The 20,517-nt window shown below is 34.8% G+C and overlaps 1 protein-coding gene across 1 annotated transcript in view; it reads right to left on the minus strand.

Moving 5' to 3' along the window:
• Positions 1-20,517, minus strand: part of LRP1B (LDL receptor related protein 1B) — a 1,897,582-nt gene that overhangs the window by 1,188,886 nt on the left and 688,179 nt on the right. Inside the window, exon 3 of the mRNA XM_036857483.1 lies at positions 4,867-5,004. Within this exon, the coding sequence (XP_036713378.1) occupies positions 4,867-5,004 (138 nt within the window). The remainder of the gene's footprint in view (positions 1-4,866; positions 5,005-20,517) is intronic.

Raw genomic sequence — 20,517 nt, forward strand, 5'->3', positions numbered from 1 at the left:
CTTGAGTACACACTGTGAAGTTTCCCTCCATGTGCTTTAAGCTTTATGTTGCTGACAGATAACACTTTCTATAACACTGCTTATAACTGTACCTCTTTTCCATACCTTTGTTTTCAGATTCTGCATGCTGAAATCCCCTTCTGTAGCATGGTAAGCTCATTTTAATTTAGAAAGAGATTGGTAGTACTTTTCAATGGGAACTTTTAAAATAGAAATAGAACAAGATCCATTCATACAATAAAATGAAAGTAAAAACAATAAAATGCTCCAGATTCATTTGTTTTCCTTATTGAATTCATTAACTTCTTTCTTTCCCTCCTTCCTTTTTGGTAGCTAAAAGCTATTCTGATGCTACTCTGAAATCAGTGTTATAATGACTAACGAAGCACCACCACAAGATAAAATATTTGTTTTTTTCATTTTTCCAGAAAGGAGAGTCCTGAATTTGAGTTAAGAATTAATTACTAACTCTTTTATAAAATTTAATTTTGTCAAATCAATTAATTAAATCTAATTAATTGGGGTAGATTAATTCCTTTTTGGAATATTTGGAATATATGAGATTCACACAGACGTTTTAAGGATTACTAATTTTCCTATGGTGAATCATTGTAGTTAATAAGGTTTGCCATTTACCTTGGTCCATTTTGAGAAAGCCTCTAATTTGTAAATTACCTCCAGGATTTTTTGGCATCATCTCGTAAGAATTTAGTTTTATGAATAGTAATATAAAAGAAAAATAAATAAATAAAAATTTAAACACAAGTCAGTGTCTAAAATAAATACATTAAAATAAACATATTAGAATTACTAGAATCTAAAATAAATACATTAGATTGTTGGTAGAGAAAAATGTAATTGCATATCAGGAAAATTATATTCTAATTGGCAAGTAAAATAATCAAATGGAATTTTAAAATTTCTTAATATGCATTATTTCAAGGAGTTAGATGATACATAAGAGAATCTTATTCTTCTTTAGGTTCCTGATCAAATACACCAAATTAATATATTATACACTCAGAATCATGTAGGAAGAGGTTTAGAAAAGAGAAATCAGCAAAGAAGAGAATGTGTGTCTGTGTATGCATACTTGTGTGTCTGTGTGGGGAGCTTTTCAGATGTCAGAGAGTGTCATTCCCTAATCAGTTTTAGTAAGCTCTTCACACACTTATCCCCTTGAATTTAAAGGGATATTGGAATGCTTACTGGAAAACATAGATTACATAATCACTTTTTTAGGGCCACAGAAGAGAGAATCCCTTTTTGCAGTGACCGGAAGAGTTCCCATATTCTTTTAAAAGAGTAATAGCAGATAGCGCCACAGAGACTGTCAGTCACTTGAGCATTTAAATATGCAACCGTTTTGCACTGCAAATGTAATTTAACTAGGGTTGTGAATAAAAAGAGGGCTTCTCTGCTTTATAGCTACTTTAAATGTCAACAAAATGAATTATCTTAAGAATGTCAAATATTAAAATGGTGTTTTGATACACCTCAGTCCAAGTATTCTCCATTAGTTGAATTTGTTCACTTCCTCCAGCATTCTGGAAGAGGGATTTTTGTGGAACTATCCTGTATTCAGAGGCATCATACTGTACAGAATATGTTTTCATTGCTCATGCAATTTACATATAGTGATATTACCACCAATATGAAATATTATGTAGGAAGACATGAAATTATCTGAAATATATGTGGTGATTTTGAAGGTTCCTATTGTAAAATTTTTACAAGCACAGTCCTATATATAAGTACACCCATATGCAAAAATCCATTGTTTTCTTTAAATGAAGCTAAATTATGGAGATTAAAGTGTCAGTGTTATAGAAAATCATTAATAATAGATATCTTTTCATTACCCTTACCAAGGAGAAATTGATTTTTTCTAGGAAACCATTCAGAAAACAATTCAGTTGATACAAAAGCATTCCCAAGACCAAAATATCACCTCCAAAATGTTATATTTTTCTCTTTATTAATTTTCATAAAGGCTACAAATATATCACCAAACGTACTTCAGAACTTTTATGAGGATAAAGAAAACATATCCATCTTTGAATTGTGTCTTAGGCTTCATAATTATTTAGAGTGTGTGCTTGGAACCCAATAAAACGGAAGAAATGGAAAGAGAAGTGATTTAAAAAGAAATTTTCTATAGAGAAAAGCATTTCTAAAAATCAATGCGATGTTTGAATTAACCTGGTTTCTTTCTTTATTGTATGTCTATAGTAGATGAAAAAGTCCTTAGAGACTTGATGGGGCTATTGCCTAATGAACTCCTCAGAAAACATCTTTTCATTGAATGTGACCCAGAATCAGGAGGAAGGCTGAAGTTGGGAAGTACACTCAGTTCCCATGATATACTTTTGCATATAATCAATCATCTGTTCTAAACACAAACCATATACATGTGATAAATCTGGTGTTGCTTCCAAGATTTGTATTTTGTCTATGTGTCTGGGGCACTCTATCAGGCCAAGGAGGGAAACACATTTCTGATTTTTCTTTCTCAATGCAGAAATACTTTTTATTAAACCACTGACTCTGGAATCACTGTGTCATTCAGTCATCTTGATCCTACCATTCTATGTAGTTGTGCAAGGCCACAGAATTAGGTGAAAACCCCACTACTGAGGTAATTAACAGGTAGAGATCCAAATATACTTCTTATTTCTAAGTCCACTACAGGTCATAATACGTTGTCTTTTAAAACACTTTATTTGGTGAAATTTAGAAATATTAAAAAGGCCAAAGTGGTACAATCAGCCTCCTACTGGCAAATTAAGAAATAAAAAAGGTTGTCACTGTGATAAAGATATGAAACTTGGAACAGCTGGAAACCTAAATTAGAACAGGAAAAAAGATGGAAGCGTAAGCAACTACAAATTCTAAATCTCAGTCTGAAGTATATGCTGTCTTTTCAAAAATCAACAGAACTTAATATCATTTTATTTTTGTTCAGATATTGAATAGTTAGTTGATCCCCTGTTTTACTATTAACATATCCCTTTATCTTTTAAATCCCAGCTCTAAATTTTATTAGAGAACTCAGATATATTTTCATATGATCCACAGCACTGAAATATGTTTAAGATATTCAAATCTGTATAATCACCTCTGAGAAGTATTTGGCAATGTGATGATTTCACTCTTTTAGAAGCTTAGTCACACATGTCTATCTGAAATTTTATTTTAAATGTAATAAGAACCCTGAATTATAACTAAAGCAAATAGAATTAGGCTCTAGAAAATATAATTAATTTCTGAAAAGAAAATTAAACTCTTTAACTTCTATTACTTTGTAATTCACTAATTTACTTTCTATTAATATCACTTTTAAAACTATACAATTATAAAAAGGAGTACACGTCACAAAGCCTCTAAATAAAAATAAAATTTCTTATTAATTATTATTACACATGTTCATAAGTAAAACTAAGAATCAACTGGCTCCTTATGTGACCCTGTCAGAGTTCAAGGCTAAGAAAGGAAACTTGGCCAAAGAAGGAAGACCTTTAACTTCTCAATCTGAATACGTCTACAGGGCCAGAGTAATTGGACATTCCTTTAGAAAGAGGGAAAAGACCTAGTGATCCAGCTGATCTATGCTCTCTCAACATCCTTACCACTTTGAATTACCTTTCTAAACAAAGATTTACTCTTTTTCTAATATATGTCTCCATCTCTGGTTTTGAATCCAGTTTATTTCAGCCCAAATGTGGGAAACTGGCAGCCAGTAAGCCCTGTCAGATCTCCAGACAAGTTTCGTTAGGCCTGTACATTGCTGACCATACAATGTTTAAAAAGCAGTAGCTAACTTTGAACACTTTAAACACAAAGATATGGAGCTCCTCCTGAAAACCTGGAACTTTTGGTGACTTAGGACCTTTCCAAAATGGCAGCAATGTAGTGTGAATCTGTCCAGACACCAGACATGCACCTCCAGCTTTCTACAGTTCCTTCCATTCCTTATTGTCTCACGACCTCAACATGAAGAACGCGTTACTCTTTGACAGTTTCAATAAACGTCCTTTGTGTTACATTCAACATGCTAGAATCTGAGTTAGAACCTTCTGATTCAGCGGTTTCTTTCCCGACGCCAAGTTGAGGACTGATTCACTTGACTGAAACCTTGATTCTGTTTCCAGATCACAGTTCTTACCTTAATCCTCAACTTTTTCCTGTTTCTGTGTCTAACATTTTATCCTCCCCTTCCCAACCAGTTCTATTGGAATATACCACTTCCAATTAACTTCTTATAAGTTTGAGATTTAGTCACTCCTATCATTATAGGTAATGTATAGTATATACTATATACTATAGTATATAGGTAATGTATAGTATATAGGTAAACCCTTGACCACTGTAGAATGTAGGTTTTCAACAAGAATGAAAATTACAAGAAAGTTAACAGTATAACTTCATGGAAATAATATTTAGGGAAAATTTCCCATGATACATTCTATTAAAATATTTGGTTGCAGAGCTTTTACTTCAAATACCCTTTGTTTAAGCAACAGTTCAGAGAAACAAGTTTTATATGTATGGTATCAATACTGTGACTAAGACTTCTCATTTGTCCTTTGCTCAAAAGTACTCCTTTCTATGAAATAGATAATTGTTTAAGAGCCCAACTTCAAAGTCTAAATGTATTTTTTTTTTCTAACAGCATTTTTCAATAAAGCACAATAGTCACAGCTTTGAAATGCATATTGAGTGTCTCTGGCAATAAAACTCATGCTTTCTCAATAACTGATAACGTTGTGGTTGAAAGAAAAGACAGGTTATAGGTTCTCTTTGAACTTTCATGAAAACTATGAAAAATTCAATATTTCAGTTGTATTTTTCCACAAATGGACTCACCACGGCAATGAACTCCTTCATCATACCCATCTGAGCAGTCCAGGACGCCGTTGCAGAGCTGGGATAAATGAACACATTTGTTGGCACCAAGGCAAGCAATGTGATTCAAGGGGCACTTGATTTCTACCTCCTCAGGACCTGGAAAAATGCAAAAAGGAACACAGTGATTTAGCTTTTTTTTTTTTAACACTAAAACTGTTAAGCACAAGAAATCACTAGCGTGAATTCGCAAAATAAAATGATAGACAATACTACCGGAGGGCAGCTCTGATTCTCAGAGACATCAAAACTGGCCTACGTAATAAAAAAAAATAATTTTTAAAGGCTGCATAGGAAATAAAATAATATGTATGTTTTTCAAATAATGCATTTAAAACACAAGTATTCTTTCAACCCTTAAAGAGGCATGGATTGAAAATCTAAGGGTTGGTTTCAGTCACTGTTCTATTTCCTATCCTTAGATAAGTGGGCAAGGTGCTTAAACCCTGTAAGTTTCAAGTCCCTCAACTGTGAAATATGCATAATGGCAACTTCTTGGCATGGCACTTTTTATTTATTTATTTATTTTATTTTTTATTTTTAATTGATGAGTACACATCAAGTGTTAGGCACTAAGTGCTTTACATGTATTAACTCATTTAATCTTCCTAACAGCCTTTTGAACTGGTACTATTGCTGTTTCCATTTTACAGATTTGGAAACTTGAGATATCAAAGCTAAATAATGTAACCAAAATACAGTTGGAATTATCCTATGTTATGTCTGAGTGCACAGAGACCCCAAATGAGTTATCAGCAGTTCTGCAGTGAAGAGGAACTGGGGGTTAGCACTAGAAATCATTGTAGAGTCTGCCCATTTTATACAAACAAATCCATCCATAATACGCAAATACATAAAGAAAGGTTCTTTGTGCTTCCTGAATAAGGAGGCCAGATAATCTGTACAGACACTCCTCTAGAGATGATCAACTAGGGTTCTGGAAGATCTTTTCCCTTGTATTCTTATAATGCAAAATACTATTAGATGAACAGATACTGTGCTTTTGCTCTGATGCATAGCTACTTTGAAAACATATATACTGAAAACATTTTTTTTTTGAATTTTTGAATTTTATATTATTTATTTTTTTATACAGCAGGTCCTTATTAGTCATCCATTTTATACACATCAGTGTATACATGTCAATCCCAATCGCCCAATTCATCACACCACCAACCCCACCCCCTGCCGCTTTCCCCCCTTGGTGTCTATACGTTTGTTCTCTGCATCTGTGTCTCAATTTCTGCTCTGCAAATCGGTTCATCTGTAATATTTTTCTACGTTCCACATATATGAGTTAACATACAATATTTGTTTTTCTCTTCCTGACTTACTTAACTCTGTATGACAGTCTCTAGATCCATCCACGTCTCAACAAATGACCCAATTTCGTTCCTTTTTATGGCTGAGCAATATTCCACTGTATATATGTACCATATCTTCTTTATCCATTCGTCTGTCAATGGGCATTTAGGTTGCTTCCATGATCTGGCTATTATAAATAGTGCTGAAATAAACATTGGGGTGCATGTGTCTTTTTGAATTATGGTTTTCTCTGGGTATATGCCCAGTAGTGGGATTGCTGGATCATATGGTGATTCTATTTTTAGTTTTTTAAGGAAACTCCATACTGGCTGTAACAATTTATATTCCCACCAACAGTGCAAAAGGATTCCCTTTTCTCCACACCCTCTCCAGCATTTGTTGTTTGTAGATTCTCTGATGATGCCCATTCTAACTGGCGTGAGGTGATACTTCATTGTAGTTTTGATTTGCATTTCTCTAATAATTAGTGATGTTGAGCAGCTTTTCATGTGCTTCTTGGCCATGTGTATGTCTTCTTTGGAGAAATTTCTATTTAGGTCTTCTGCCCATTTTTGGATTGGGTTGTTTGTTTTTTAATATTGAGCTGCATGAGCTGTTTATATATTTTGGAGATTAATCCTTTGTCCATTGATTCGTTTGCAAATATTTTCTCCCATTCTGAGGGTTGTCTTTTCGTCTTGTTGATGGTTTCTTTTGCTGTGCAAAAGCTTTGAAGTTTCATTAGGTCCCATTTGTTCATTTTTGTTTTTGTTTCCATTACTCTAGGAGGTGGATCAAAAAGGATCTTGCTGTGATTTATGTCAAAGAGTGTTCTTCCTATGTTTTCCTCTAAGAGTTTTATAGTGTCCAGGCTTACATTCACGTCTCTAATCCATTTTGAGTTTATTTTTGTGTATGGTGTTAGGGAGGGTTCTAATTTCATTCATTTACATGTAGCTCTCCAGTTTTCCCAGCACCACTTATTGAAGAGACTGTCTTTTCTCCATTGTATATCCTTGCCTCTTTTATCATAGATTAGTTGACCATAGGTGCGTGGGTTTATCTCTGGGCTTTCTATCCTGCTCCATTGATCTATATTTCTGTTTTTCTGCCCGTACTGTATTGTCTTGATTACTGTAGCTTTGTAGTATAGTCTGAAGTCAGGGAGTCTGATTCCTCCAGCTCTGCTTTCTTCCCTCAAGATTGCTTTGGGTGTTTGGGGTCTTTTGTGTCTCCATACAAATTTTAAGATTTTTTCTTCTAGTTCTGTAAAAAAGGCCATTGGTAATTTGATAGGGATTGCATTGAATCTGTAGATTACTTTGGGTAGTATAGCGTTTTCACAATACTGATTCTTCCAATCCAAGAACATGGTGTAGCTCTCCATCTGTTGGTATCATCTTTAATTTCTTTCATCAGTGTCTTATAGTTTTCTGCATACAGGTCTTTTGTCTCCCTAGGTAGGTTTATTCCTAGGTATTTTATCCTTTTTATTGCAATGGTAAATGGGAGTGTTTCCTTAATTTCTTTTTCAGAATTTTCATCATTAGTATATAGGAATGCAAGAGATTTCTGTGCATTAATTTTGTATCCTGCAACTTTACCAAATTCATTGATTAGCTCTAGGAATTTTCTGGTGGCATCTTTAGGATCCTCTATGTATAGTATCATGTCATCTGCAAACAGTGACAGTTTTACTTCTTCTTTTCCAATTTGGATTCCTTTTATTTCTTTTTCTTCTCTGATTGCCATGGCTAGGACTTCCAAAACTATGTTGAATAACAGTGGTGAAAGTGGACATCCTTGTCTTGTTCCTGATGTTGGAGGAAATGCTTTCAGTTTTTCACCATTGAGAATGATGTTTGTTGTGGGTTTGCCATATATGGCCTTTATTATGTCGAGGTAGGTTCCCTCTATGCCCACTTTCTGGAGAGTTTTTATCATAAATGGGTGTTGAATTTTGTCAAAAGCTTTTTCTGCATCTATTGAGATGATCATATGGTTTTTATTCTTCAATTTGTTAATATGGTGTATCACACTGATTGATTTTCATATACTGAAGAATCCTTGCATCACTGGGATAAATCCCACTTGATCAGATCAATGGTGTATGATACTTTTAATGTGTTGTTGGATTCTGTTTGCTAGTATTTTGCTGAGGATTTTTGCATCTATATTCATCAGTGATATTGGCCTGTAATTTTCCTTTTTTGTAATATCTTTGTCTGGTTTTGGTATCAGGGTGATGGTGGACTCATAGAATGAGTTTGGGAGTGTTCCTTCCTCTGTAAATTTTTGGAAGAGTTTGAGAAGGATGGGTGTTAGCTCTTCTCTAAATGTTTGACAGAATTCACCTGTGAAGCCATCTGGTCCTGGACTTTTGTTTGTTGGAAGATTTTTAATCACACTTTCAATTTCATTACTTGTGATTGGTCTGTTCATATTTTCTATTTCTTCCTGGTTCAGTCTTGGAAGGTTATACCTTTCTAAGAATTTGTCCATTTCTTCCAGGTTGTCCATTTTATTGGCATAGAGTTGCTTGTAGTAGTCTCTTAGGATGCTTTGTATTTCTGTTATGTCTGTCATAACTTCTCCTTTTTCATTTCTAATTTTATTGATTTGAGCCCTTTCCCTCTTTTTCTTGATGAGTCTGGCTAATGGTTTATCAATATTGTTTATCTTCTCAAAGAACCAGCTTTTAGTTTTATTGATCTTTGCTATTCTTTTCTTTGTTTCTATTTCATTTATTTCTGCTCTGATCTTTATGATTTCTTTCCTTCTGCTAACTTTGGGTTTTGTTTGTTCTTCTTTCTCTAGTTCCTTTGGGTGTAAGGTTAAATTGTTTGAGATTTTTCTTGTTTCTTGAGGAAGGCTTGTATAGCTATAAACTTCCCTCTTAGAACTGATTTTGCTGAATCCCACAGGTTTTGGATCATCGTGTTTTCATTGTCATTTGTCTCCAGGTATTTTTTGATTTCTTTTTTGACTTCTTCAGTGATCTCTTGGTTATTTAGTAACGTACTGTTTAGCCTCCATGTGTTTGTGTTTTTTACATTTTTTCCCTGTAATTGATTTCTAATCTCATAGCATTGTGGTCAGAAAAGATGCTTGATATGATTTCAATTGTCTTAAATTTACCGAGGCTTCATTTGTGACCCAAGATGTGATCTATCCTGGAGAATGTTCCATGCACACTTGAGAATAAAGTGTGATCTGCTGTTTTGGGATGGAATGTCCTATAAATATCAATTAAACCTATCTGGTCTGTTGTGTCATTTAAAGCTTGTGTTTCCTTATTAATTTTCTGTTTGGATGATCTGTCCATTGGTGTAAGTGAGGTGTTAAAGTCCCCCACTTTTACTGTGTTACTGTCGATTTCCTCTTTTATAGCTGTTAGCAGTTGCCTTATGTATTGTGGTGTTCCTATGTTGGGTGCATATATATTTATAATTGTTATATCTTCTTCTTGGGTTGATCCCTTGATCATTATGTAGTGTCCTTCCTTGTCTCTTGTAACATTCTTTATTTTAAAGTCTATTTTATCTGATATACATAGTGCTACTCCAGCTCTCTTTTGATTTCAATTTGCATGGAATATCTTTTCCCATCCCCTCACTTTCCATCTGAATGTGTCCCTAGGTCTGAAGTGGGTCTCTTGTAGACAGCATATATATGGGTCTTGTTTTTGTATCCATTCAGCAAACCTGTGTCTTTTGGTTGGGGCATTTAATCCATTCACGTTTAAGGTAATTATCGATAGGTATGTTCCTATGACCATTTTCTTAATTGTTTTGGGTTTCTTTTTGTAGGTCCTTTTCTTCTCTTGTGTTTCCCACTTAGAGACGTTCCTTTAGCATTTGTTGTAGAGCTGGTTTGGTGGTGCTGAATTCTTAGCTTTTGCTTGTCTGTAAAGCTTTTGATTTCTCCATGGAATCTGAATGAGATCCTTGCTGGGTAGAGTAATCCTGGTTGTATGTTCTTCCCTTTTATCCCTTTAAGTATATCTTGCCACTCCCTTCTGGCTTGTAGAGTTTCTGCTGAGAAATCAGCTGTTAACCTTATGGGAGTTCCCTTGTATGTTATTTGTCGTTTTTACCTTGCTGCTTTCAGTAATTTTTCTTTGTCTTTAATTTTTGCCAATTTGATTACTATGTGTCTCGGCGTGTTTCTCCTTGGGTTTATCCTGTATGGGACTCTCTGCGCTTCCTGGACTTGGGTGGGTATTTCCTTTCCCATGTTAGGGAAGTTTTTGACTATAATCTCTTCAAATATTTTCTCGGGTCCTTTCTCTCTCTCTTCTTCTGGGACCCCTATAATGCGAATGTTGTTGCGTTTAATGTTGTCTCAGAGGTCTCTTAGGTTGTCTTCATTTCTTTTCATTCTTTTTTCTTTATTCTGTTCTGCAGCAGTGAATTCCACCATTCTGTCTTCCAGGTCACTTATCCGTTCTTCTGCCTCAGTTATTCTGGTAATGATTCCTTCTAGTGTAGTTTTCATTTCAGTTATTGTATTGTTCATCTCTGTTTGTTTGTTCTTTAATTCTTCTAGGTCTTTGTTAAACATTTCTTGTATCTTCTCGATCTTTGCCTCCATTCTTTTTCCGAAGTCCTGGATCATCTTCCCTATCATTATTCTGAATTCTTTTTCTGGAAGGTTGTCTATCTCCACTTCATTTAGTTGTTTTTCTGGGGTTTTATCTTGTTCCTTCATCTGGTACATAGCCCTCTGCCTTTTCATCCTGTCTATCTTTCCGTGAATGTGGTTTTTGTTCCACAGGCTGCAGGACTGTAGTTCTTCTTGATTCTGCTGTCTGCCCTCTGGTGGATGAGGCTATCTAAGAGGCTTATGTAAGTTTCCTGATGGGAGGGACTGGTGGTGGGTAGAGCTGTGTGTTGCTCTGGTAGGCATAAGTCAGTAAAACTTTAATCTGCTTGACTGCTAATGGGTGGGCCTGGGTTCCCTCCCTGTTGGTTGTTTGGCCTGAGGCGACCCAACACTGGAGCCTACCTGGCTCTTTGGTGGGGTTAATTGCAGAGTCTGGGAGGGCTCACACCATGGAGTACTTCCCAGAACTTCTGCTGCCAGTGTCCTTGTCCTCATGGTGAGACACAGGCACCCTCTGCCTCTGCAGGAGACCCTCCAACACTAGCAGGTAGGTCTGGTTCAGTCTCCTATGGGGTCACTGCTCCTTTCCCTGGGTCCCGACAGACACACTACTTTTTGTATGCCCTCCAGAGTGGAGTCTTTGTTTCCCCCAGTTCTGTCGAAGTCCTGCAATCAAATCCCACTAGCCTTCAAAGTCTGATTCTCTAGGAATTCCTCCTCCCATTGCCAGACCCCCAGGTTTGGAAGCCTGATATGGAGCTCAGAACCTTCACTCCAGTGGGTGGACTTCTGTGGTATAATTGTTCTCCAGTTTGTGAGTCACCCACCCAGCAGTTATGGGATTTGATTTTATTGTGATTGTGCCCTTCCTACCATCTCACTGTGGCTTCTCCTTTGTGTTTGGATGTGGGGTATCTTTTTTTGTTGAGTTCCAGTTTCTTCCTGTTGATGATTGTTCAGCAGTTAGTTGTGATTCTGGTGTTCTCGTAAGAGGGAGTGAGAGCACATCCTTCTATTCCACCATCTTTCATCCAATTTCTCTCATAATGATCCGTAATCTTGCCCACCTCTCTCAAATCCAAAGTACAGTCACATAATAAGGCTACAGTCATGTACTAATCTGACACTGATTATTGCAATTGCCCAGATTTTTCAGTCAAGACACACTTAGGATTTATAATCACAGTTTTGTCAATACCTATGGGGCATTAATTTAATCAATTTAGCATTAGTTTTCTCAGCTGTAAATGGAAATATCAACTGAGTCTACCAGTGGGTTGTTGTGAGGGTCAAAAGTTATTCATGGCAAAGCACTGAGAGATGTAGGCTCAGAGTAGGAATTCAACATGTGTTAGTCATGTAAATAAATGCAGTGCAGTGGAGATTCTTGTAGTGGAGAATCTGGAGCCAGATTCTTGAGTCTAATTTCTGGTCCCATCAATTATAAACTGAGTAACTTGGGTAAGTTTTGTACTTTCTCTGTGTTTTACCAGGTTGCTATAAGAATTGTATCAAAAGCTCTTAGCATTTTTCTTGGCAAGCGTTAAATAAGTGATTGCTGTTATCATAGTTAAGAATGTTTTGAGAAGGTGAGTTACATCTTATAACGTTCTTTTCTGTTGCAAGCCCCTAAAGAAAAAAAAAAACCTCAAAAAATGTATGTTTTACTTTACTTAGTTGAGGCAAAATAATAACAATAATGAAAAGGCCTATCTAACATCTTCTAGGATGTGCAAAATTAAGTATTTGTTCAACCATTTGTTTGGGGAAGTCAACAAATTTTTATGATGTAGCTTCACTAGCTAAAGTGTTACCACTAATAGGTTTCCTTGTATGTTTTCATGTATATTTATACAATTATTGTTATACAAGGGTATTCGTTTTGTCAAAATACTTCATAAACCCAGGAGATTATAAAAATTTTTAGTTAGAAACCAAAAATGCATCAGTAGTTCTAAAAAAGCAAGATTTTTTAAAAAAGTGATACTTGTGTTGGCTCAAATACAAGTATGAGTTTTCATTTTTAAGACTGTCAGGTAACTGATGAACATGACAGAAGGAGTGAAAATGTACATCTGGTGATAAGGGAAAAGGCTCAGCTACTTATAAATTTTGAGAAAACAGGAAAAAATGTTTGGATTTCTCAGGGCAATATATAGAACCATTAGATTCTTTCTATTGGTAACATGTAGGGACAAAAGAGAAATTCGTTTAGAAGAATGAAAGAGTCAATTGGTTTCTTCATAGACTAGCTACTATTGTCTTCCCCCCGCCCTTGATATACTCTTGTCTTGGTTTCCCTCACTGCTGGGTAACTGGTAAGACAGCTGGGTGATGGCTTAATGGATTGTACCTTAACCAGTTCTTCCCAAATTTTCATACCAAAACATATTAAGACAATGAAAATTTGCAAGTTACACCGAAGTAAATAGCAGAAATTATCTGTAGAATAAGTGTAGAGGTTGCCCCAGGCCTTGGGAATTAACCTCAAAATTGAGGGAATCAATACCTTTAACCTCTTTGACCAATGCTGATATACTTCAGCTGGAAAACTGCTAAAACCAAAATGTTGTTGTCTTTCTTGAAAATGGAGATAGAGATGGGACAGTTTGAGAAATGGCAATGCTTGCCTCAATTCAAATTCTCAACTGAAACGAGGTAATATGTAAACAGTGTACTATTTCTTTGGGCAATAATCCATCCTTGATTCCCAATGAACATTTCTGAAGTAACGGTGTGTATAACCCATGAGGCTCCTTTAGTCCACCCTGATAACAGAGAGAAAACTCACCCTGATCACTACTTCTACCTATTTACGTGTGACAAGAAGAGGCACAGGATAATGGAGGCTGCATGAATTCCTCAGAATATGTCCATGTTGCATTAAATGATTCATCTCATGAAGACTTTCAGGCATTCAGAGCATTTCACAACCAGCAATCATTATTTGGACATAGCAAGGAACAGGGTTGGAGGCTCTCTGATATACCCAGAATTATCTCTTTAGTTGCTAAATCATGAGGACTTAGGGGGACCTGAGAGAGACACTGTGATAACAGATTAGCACATGAGAAATTTTAAAATAGTACAAAGACTCTTAAAATTTTAACAAGTATGGTAGTCCTGGTGAGAATATCACTTCAGTTGTCAGTAATGCACATTTAGAAAACATTTCCAGTCCCTCACATCTAATTTTAGGTGACCTGAGCAAGGTAGCAGAATTTAAAATATAGTAATTAATTACAAGAAAGAAAAACTCTATCATGAGGAGGATTTAAAATATATAAACACAGGAGAATAGTATCCATGTTTTTAAATTTTCTATAAGCCTTACCCAATTAGCTGAAATAGCTTCCATTTTTTAATGAACCTCATTTTACAAATAAGCCTTCCAGGATAATGCAAGGATAGCATGATTCATCTGTATGTTCTTGAATGTTCAAATTATTTTTAAACATAACTCTGTTCAGTTAAAGTGATAGTGGAAGACAAATCTCATCAAATGTCCTTTCTGACTAAAGATAATCGAGATAGTGCATTTTGTGAAGGAGTGGAGATTTTTCTTCTATAATGGCAGATATGGTCAAATATCTGCACTTGGCACAATATCATCATATCTTAGCAGGACCAGTATCAATCCTCCCCCACCGAAGTTAACCTCCTCACCCTACACTCTGTCACATCCCACTTTGGGGGTTTTGTTCCATCAAGATTTGCTGCTTGGCTGTATTTCCCCTGTCTATCTTTCCAATAGGTCTAACTCCTGCCTGCAATCTCATTCAATTTTTTTAAACCTACACTCAAGAACAAAGTCTCTTTTTCTGATTGAACATTTCTTGAGGTAGTATCCCTTCTTTCCTACTTTTCTTAACTGTTAAACTTCTTCAAAATATAGACTGCACCTGCTGTATTCCCATTCCCTTCTTACTCCAGCCACTGCTTCCAACTCTGCTGAGCTTCTCCCCAACGTTTTAGGGATACCACTAACAGTGAAGCCAAAGGCATACAAGGTCCTTCAAAAGCTGATCAGAATTCCTTTCTCTTAGACACAATTTCCACCATTATTTTTCGTGCTTCTTAAACTCTTGTCACATTATTGCTGTTGTTATTTTTACTATTCCATGAACACAGATGCATTTCACACATGCTCTTTTATAAACTTCCCTCTCTCTCTGACTGGGAAACAAACATCTAGTATACTGCCTGACACAGAATAAACAGTGTTCAATATACAGTTGGTGAGTGAAGTTCTAGCAATTGAACTTTCTTTGATATGCTGGAAGTTATCTTTTTTTTTTTATCATCAATGCATTCTTAGAATTGGTTTTACAAATACAGCTTTCACCCAATGACTAGTCTCTAAAGCATAATTGTTCTCAGTTGCTGGCCACAATAAATCAAAACTCCTTGGCCTAATATCATGGTCTAGTTGAAACTTATTAGCATTATTTACAATTAATTACAATTGGTATTGTATACAAGTATTTTCAGTACTTAATACTCTACTTCATTCATTGTTATCATTCACCTCCCTAAAACACACATTTTTTCCCACCTATGGATTTTTTGGTATGCAATATCATCATCTGAAAAGTAAACCTTCTCTTTCTTTTTCACCCAGCAAGCTCTTTTTCACCTTCAAGCTCTGGCCTCTCCATCAAGTTTTCTTCGTGAAAAATAACAGGTAATAGTGGAAGCGTTCTGAGGCTTAGAGATCAAAACCTTGAATCAGAGTTTTTAGCTGCCATGTATTAGCTGTCTAAACTTGAGTAAAGTACTTAACATCACATGATTGTCATAAGGATCAAATGAAATCATGGTTTGGGAAGCATACAAATTTTTTATTTGTTGTTTTGTTTTTGTTGTTGTTTGGGGTTTTTTTTTGGTTTTTTTGTAGGTGTCATTGATCCCAATTTGTTCTACGAACCCACAGAGATGTTGTTTATTTCACATTTTAATTTTTTTACAGTACAAATATCTCTATAATTTATGAACTGTATTAATATATGCAGTTTCATGTATATTTCTTAAGGTACAAGGCTTTTATGTAAAAAATATATATATATTTCCTCCCACTTTAAAATATAAAGCAGAATGTAGGAATAAAAAACATACTGATTACTAGTTGATATAAAATCAAGTAAAAAAAATTTGGTATATAAAGTTATCAGAAAAAAGCATGAAATACCTTCAAATTTCAAAATATTAAAATTATGCAGTTTGGGATTTTGTTTGATTTTACCTGTCTATCCACCTAGAATATTGAGATTTGATCATAATTTGAAGAACTGTTTGAGACTCGAGTTCTAGTAAAGTATAGTACTGATTGAAAAAAAACAGAGGAATATAAGGATTATTTCCATTGATATGCTCCCTTACAATATTTGGCTTTTGAATATTGAATCCTATGGAGATTTTCTATTTCTTAAGTTGAAGATCCCATCATTTCTAAAAATTTGTGACAACTGCTTTAAATATTAGCACTTTCAAACTATACTAAAAAGCTACAGTAATCAAAACAGTATGGTACTGGCACAAAAACAGATATAGATCAGTGGAACAAAGTAGAGAGCCCAGAAATGGACACACACCTATGTGAGCAATCAATATATGACAAAGGAAGCAAAAATATATAAAATGGGTTAAGACAGCCTTTACGATAAAGTGTTGGGAAAACTGGACAACTACATGCAGAAGAATCAAACTGGACTACTCTCTAACACCTTGCACACAAATAACTTCAAAATAAATCAAAGACTTAAATCTAAGACCTGAAACCATAAAACTTCTTAAAGAAAACCTAAGCTCTTTCACATCAGCCTTAGCAATATCTTTTGGAATATGTCTCCTCAGGCAAGGGCAAAAAAAAAAACCCAAAAATAAACAAATGGACTACATCAACCTAAAACCTTTTGCACAGTGAAGGAAACTATCAACAAAACAAATAGGACACCTACTGAATGGGAGAAGATATTTGCAAAAGGTATCTCCAATAAGGAATTAATATCCAAAATATATGATGCATGCATGCAACTCAATGTCAGGAAAAAAAAAAAAAACCTGGTTGGAAATGGGCAGAGGTTCTGAATAGACATTTTTCCAAGGAAGGCATACTGATGGCCAACAGGCACATGAAAAGATGCTCAACTTCACTAATCATCGGGGAAATTCAAATCCACAATAAGATGCCACCTCACACGTGTCAGAATGACCAGAGTCAAAATGACAACTAATAGCAAGTGTTGGTAAGTATATGGAGAAGAGAGAACCCTCATACACTGTGATACTCATTTCATGATGTATGTAAATCAAATCATTATGCTGTACACCTTAAACTTATACAGTGCTGGACATCAATTATATCTCAATAAAACTGGGAACAAATTTTTTTTAATCTTTAAAAAATTAACTTTCCTAGAATCGTTTTAAAAACGTTTTAGTTTCTTTATAACTAAGCAACATATTAAGATTTCTGGAGCACCATTAACATGACTGCAAAAAACTTTTCTATCTTTTCTATCTCTATTAAAAAGAAAAAGAATTTTTTTAAAGAATGCTTTTATAATACAATTAGATCTATTTTCCTGGAAATATTATAGACAATCATCTTTTAAGGAGAAAAGGTAACTCTTATGCAATTAAGAGTATGGAAATAGTACATTATAACATCTATTATAATTCTCACAGCTGAGAAATCAAAACAGCTAACAGCAATATGGGATGCTTGTGAAGACTGTAAAGCATGTAAACCACGTTATTTACTCCATGTTGTTTGGGAAAATTGGTACACAATGTAAATATAATTAATATCCTGTATCTGTTTAATATTAAACATAACATCGGATTGCATAATGCCTTTACAGTTGTAATACAACTTTCCTAGAACTATGTTCATTTCATAAGATACTATTCTTGTTTTCAGGGATAATTTTCTTTTGCATATGAGCTACTTCACCTGACAGACTGATATTTTAAGTGGAAAGAATGAAAAGAAATTTATATATTCAAAGAATATTAGTATTCTAATACTTAGTATTCAAAGAAATACTATTTATAGTATTTTTAAAGAAAATTAAAATTGGATTTATGAGTTTCAACTTCTAAATAAAATACTATTCATTGATATAATTTGTTAAAGCAATCTATATGATTAAAATCGAGGACACAGGAATAGAAGAACCTCAAAAGATACATGTGCACTCTCTCTAACAGTAACTCACTCAAATTAAACAATTACTTTGCAAAATAGGCTCCAGTAATGACTTGTTTGCATATTTCAAATGGATGTTGTGAAGATTCAAGAACTGGAAGAGATGTAAAGGTGATTGATTTTGTCCAGCTCTACTACCCCTAAGCCATCTCTGACATCTGTCCTATTTTTAAAGGCCCTGGGGGAGGAGATTTTACAGCTTTGCTAACTTGTTCTAAGGTTTAAAAATCCTTTTTCTTTAGTTCTTAGTCTTCAGAAATCTCAGTATAGGATGATTCCTTACATCTAACATACAGTGCTTTATTTATGCATTTAATATATGAAAAGCATGCCTGGTCACCTAAGGAAGACTGTGCGATATTAAAGCAATTCTGCTACAGCTAAAGACGCCATTTTGTCTGCTATTATGTGTATGAATAAATGGGTGGTTAGTTAAGACTCTTACTAAAAACTTTCTGAATCATATCTGGAAGTGCTATTATGTTAAAATAGAGAGCTCTACATTTCTCTGTGTGTGTGTGTGTGTGTGTTGCTAACTTTAGAATATATCAAATAATTTTTATCAGTTTGACTGTCTACATCTGAATCCAAAACATATAGGTTAAGTCATAACATTCTCCTGCACTATAAATGTGCACATTCAGAATACAGTCAAAATTGGCAAATTAAAAATATTGTATGGACATAACCAAAGCATTGTTGTCATTAATTACAGCTTTAGAAATAGGAACTTTATCAACCAACAGACTGTCTTGCTTTATGACTTTCCACTTAAAGGCAAATAGATAAGAAAATAAATGAAATCACTGTTTTATGAGTGACTGTCATTGCAGCATTGCCATTTATTAAACCCAGTGCTAATGCAGGAAACTCAGCTTGGTGGATTAAAAAATTATTGTCATTTAGGTATTTTAAATGCTCCTTTATTCCTTCCCATGTATCTATTCTTCACATGTTCTTTCATTTCTGGATCACCCCATTCTCTCTTTGTCAAAAGGTCTAGAAATTTGTTTTCCCTTCCCTACACCTCAGTTAAAACAGATGTATATGCTTTTTTAATCTCTTAGAGCCCTGCTCTCTGCTAGGCAACTTTACATACTAGGTGTTATCTCTTACAGGTAATGTATTTACATTTAAACAAGATTCTTACAGAAACAATATCGATAGATTAATTCCAAAGATTAGAATTTTAGGCCCTCTGTTAAAATGACAAAGGTACTTTTGTTTGAGAGAAAGGGACAGTTCATTGAATGATACATCACATTTTTTGGTAGTAATTGTATTGATTTGTAGTTGGCTCTCAACTCTTTTTAAATGAGTGAATATGAATTTAATCAATGAACCAGAAAGAAGATGCCTTTCTATCAACAATTTACAGATATTCTACTGAGTCCTCAAGAAGTAAAACACGTTCCAGTCATACCTTAAAACTTCTGTAAATAAAAGATTTACCCAATCTGGAGATAATTAAGGAAGCAGAAGATGAAATGTTCCATTTGGGAGTATCTTTTTTCTGAAATATAGAAGATTAGTGTTTCACCTTTAAGGCTAATGCTTTTTTCTTCCTGTTCTCTGGGATTACTTTACCTATTGTAGCCAGGTGACAGCTCCTGATTGCAGCTCTGAATTTCAGGGCAGTGTGGAAAGTCTACACAATCTGAAGCAGGGATGACTCCCTGGTAGAAAGCATGTTAAAAGACTGATGCCTACCAAAAAACAAAACTAAACGAACAAAAAAATGCCAAAATCAGATAGCTCCACACATCCTCCAGAGGAAAGGGAGTCTTACTATAATAAAGGGATAATAAGCGGATCAGCCACCTGGCTTGTCCACATGTCAGGACGGGCAGCTGAGAGCCCTTCAATCTTTCATTCCATACGTGTGTTAGCAATTGCTCTGAGCCAAAGTCTATGCACACAGAGGCATTTCCATTGTCACTCTTAAGAGGGATTGCTTGTTTGCTTTTTCTTAGAAATTTGTAAAGGAAGACACTCTTCCTCTACAGGCTAAGATAATGAAAGGTTAGATGCAGGTCCCCAGTTAAAGCCTAAAAACCAAAGGCAGGTTAATGTCAGGTGATAATGGAAGAAAAGATTTCGGTGGTATGTTGCCCAAATGCTAACAGTCAAAGGAAGTCTAAAAATATAAATCATTACCAAGACCCTCAAAAGACATTATTTAATTTCCCCTCCAAAACAGTAAGTAACAAAGCTGATATCTGATGAGTAGATATATAAGAAGGGAAAACTAGTAAATACAAGGTCTCTGTACTTTGATCTTTTCAGATTAAGAACTATTTTGAGGATCTTTTTGATGGCAAGCATCATTTTTCATCCAATTAACTCTTCACTACAATTTGAATAACACAAAAACAGCTCCACAAAAACTGGAGAACAAGCTTTTTTTTATTTTACAGGGCTCCCTCAAGACAACATTAAATTATACATACTGACTTAAATACTATCTTTCTGATTTAAAGAGAAGTTTGCTC

The sequence above is a fragment of the Balaenoptera musculus genome, chromosome 7, assembly GCF_009873245.2.
Source record: "Balaenoptera musculus isolate JJ_BM4_2016_0621 chromosome 7, mBalMus1.pri.v3, whole genome shotgun sequence".
Taxonomy (NCBI): Eukaryota; Metazoa; Chordata; class Mammalia; order Artiodactyla; family Balaenopteridae; genus Balaenoptera; species Balaenoptera musculus.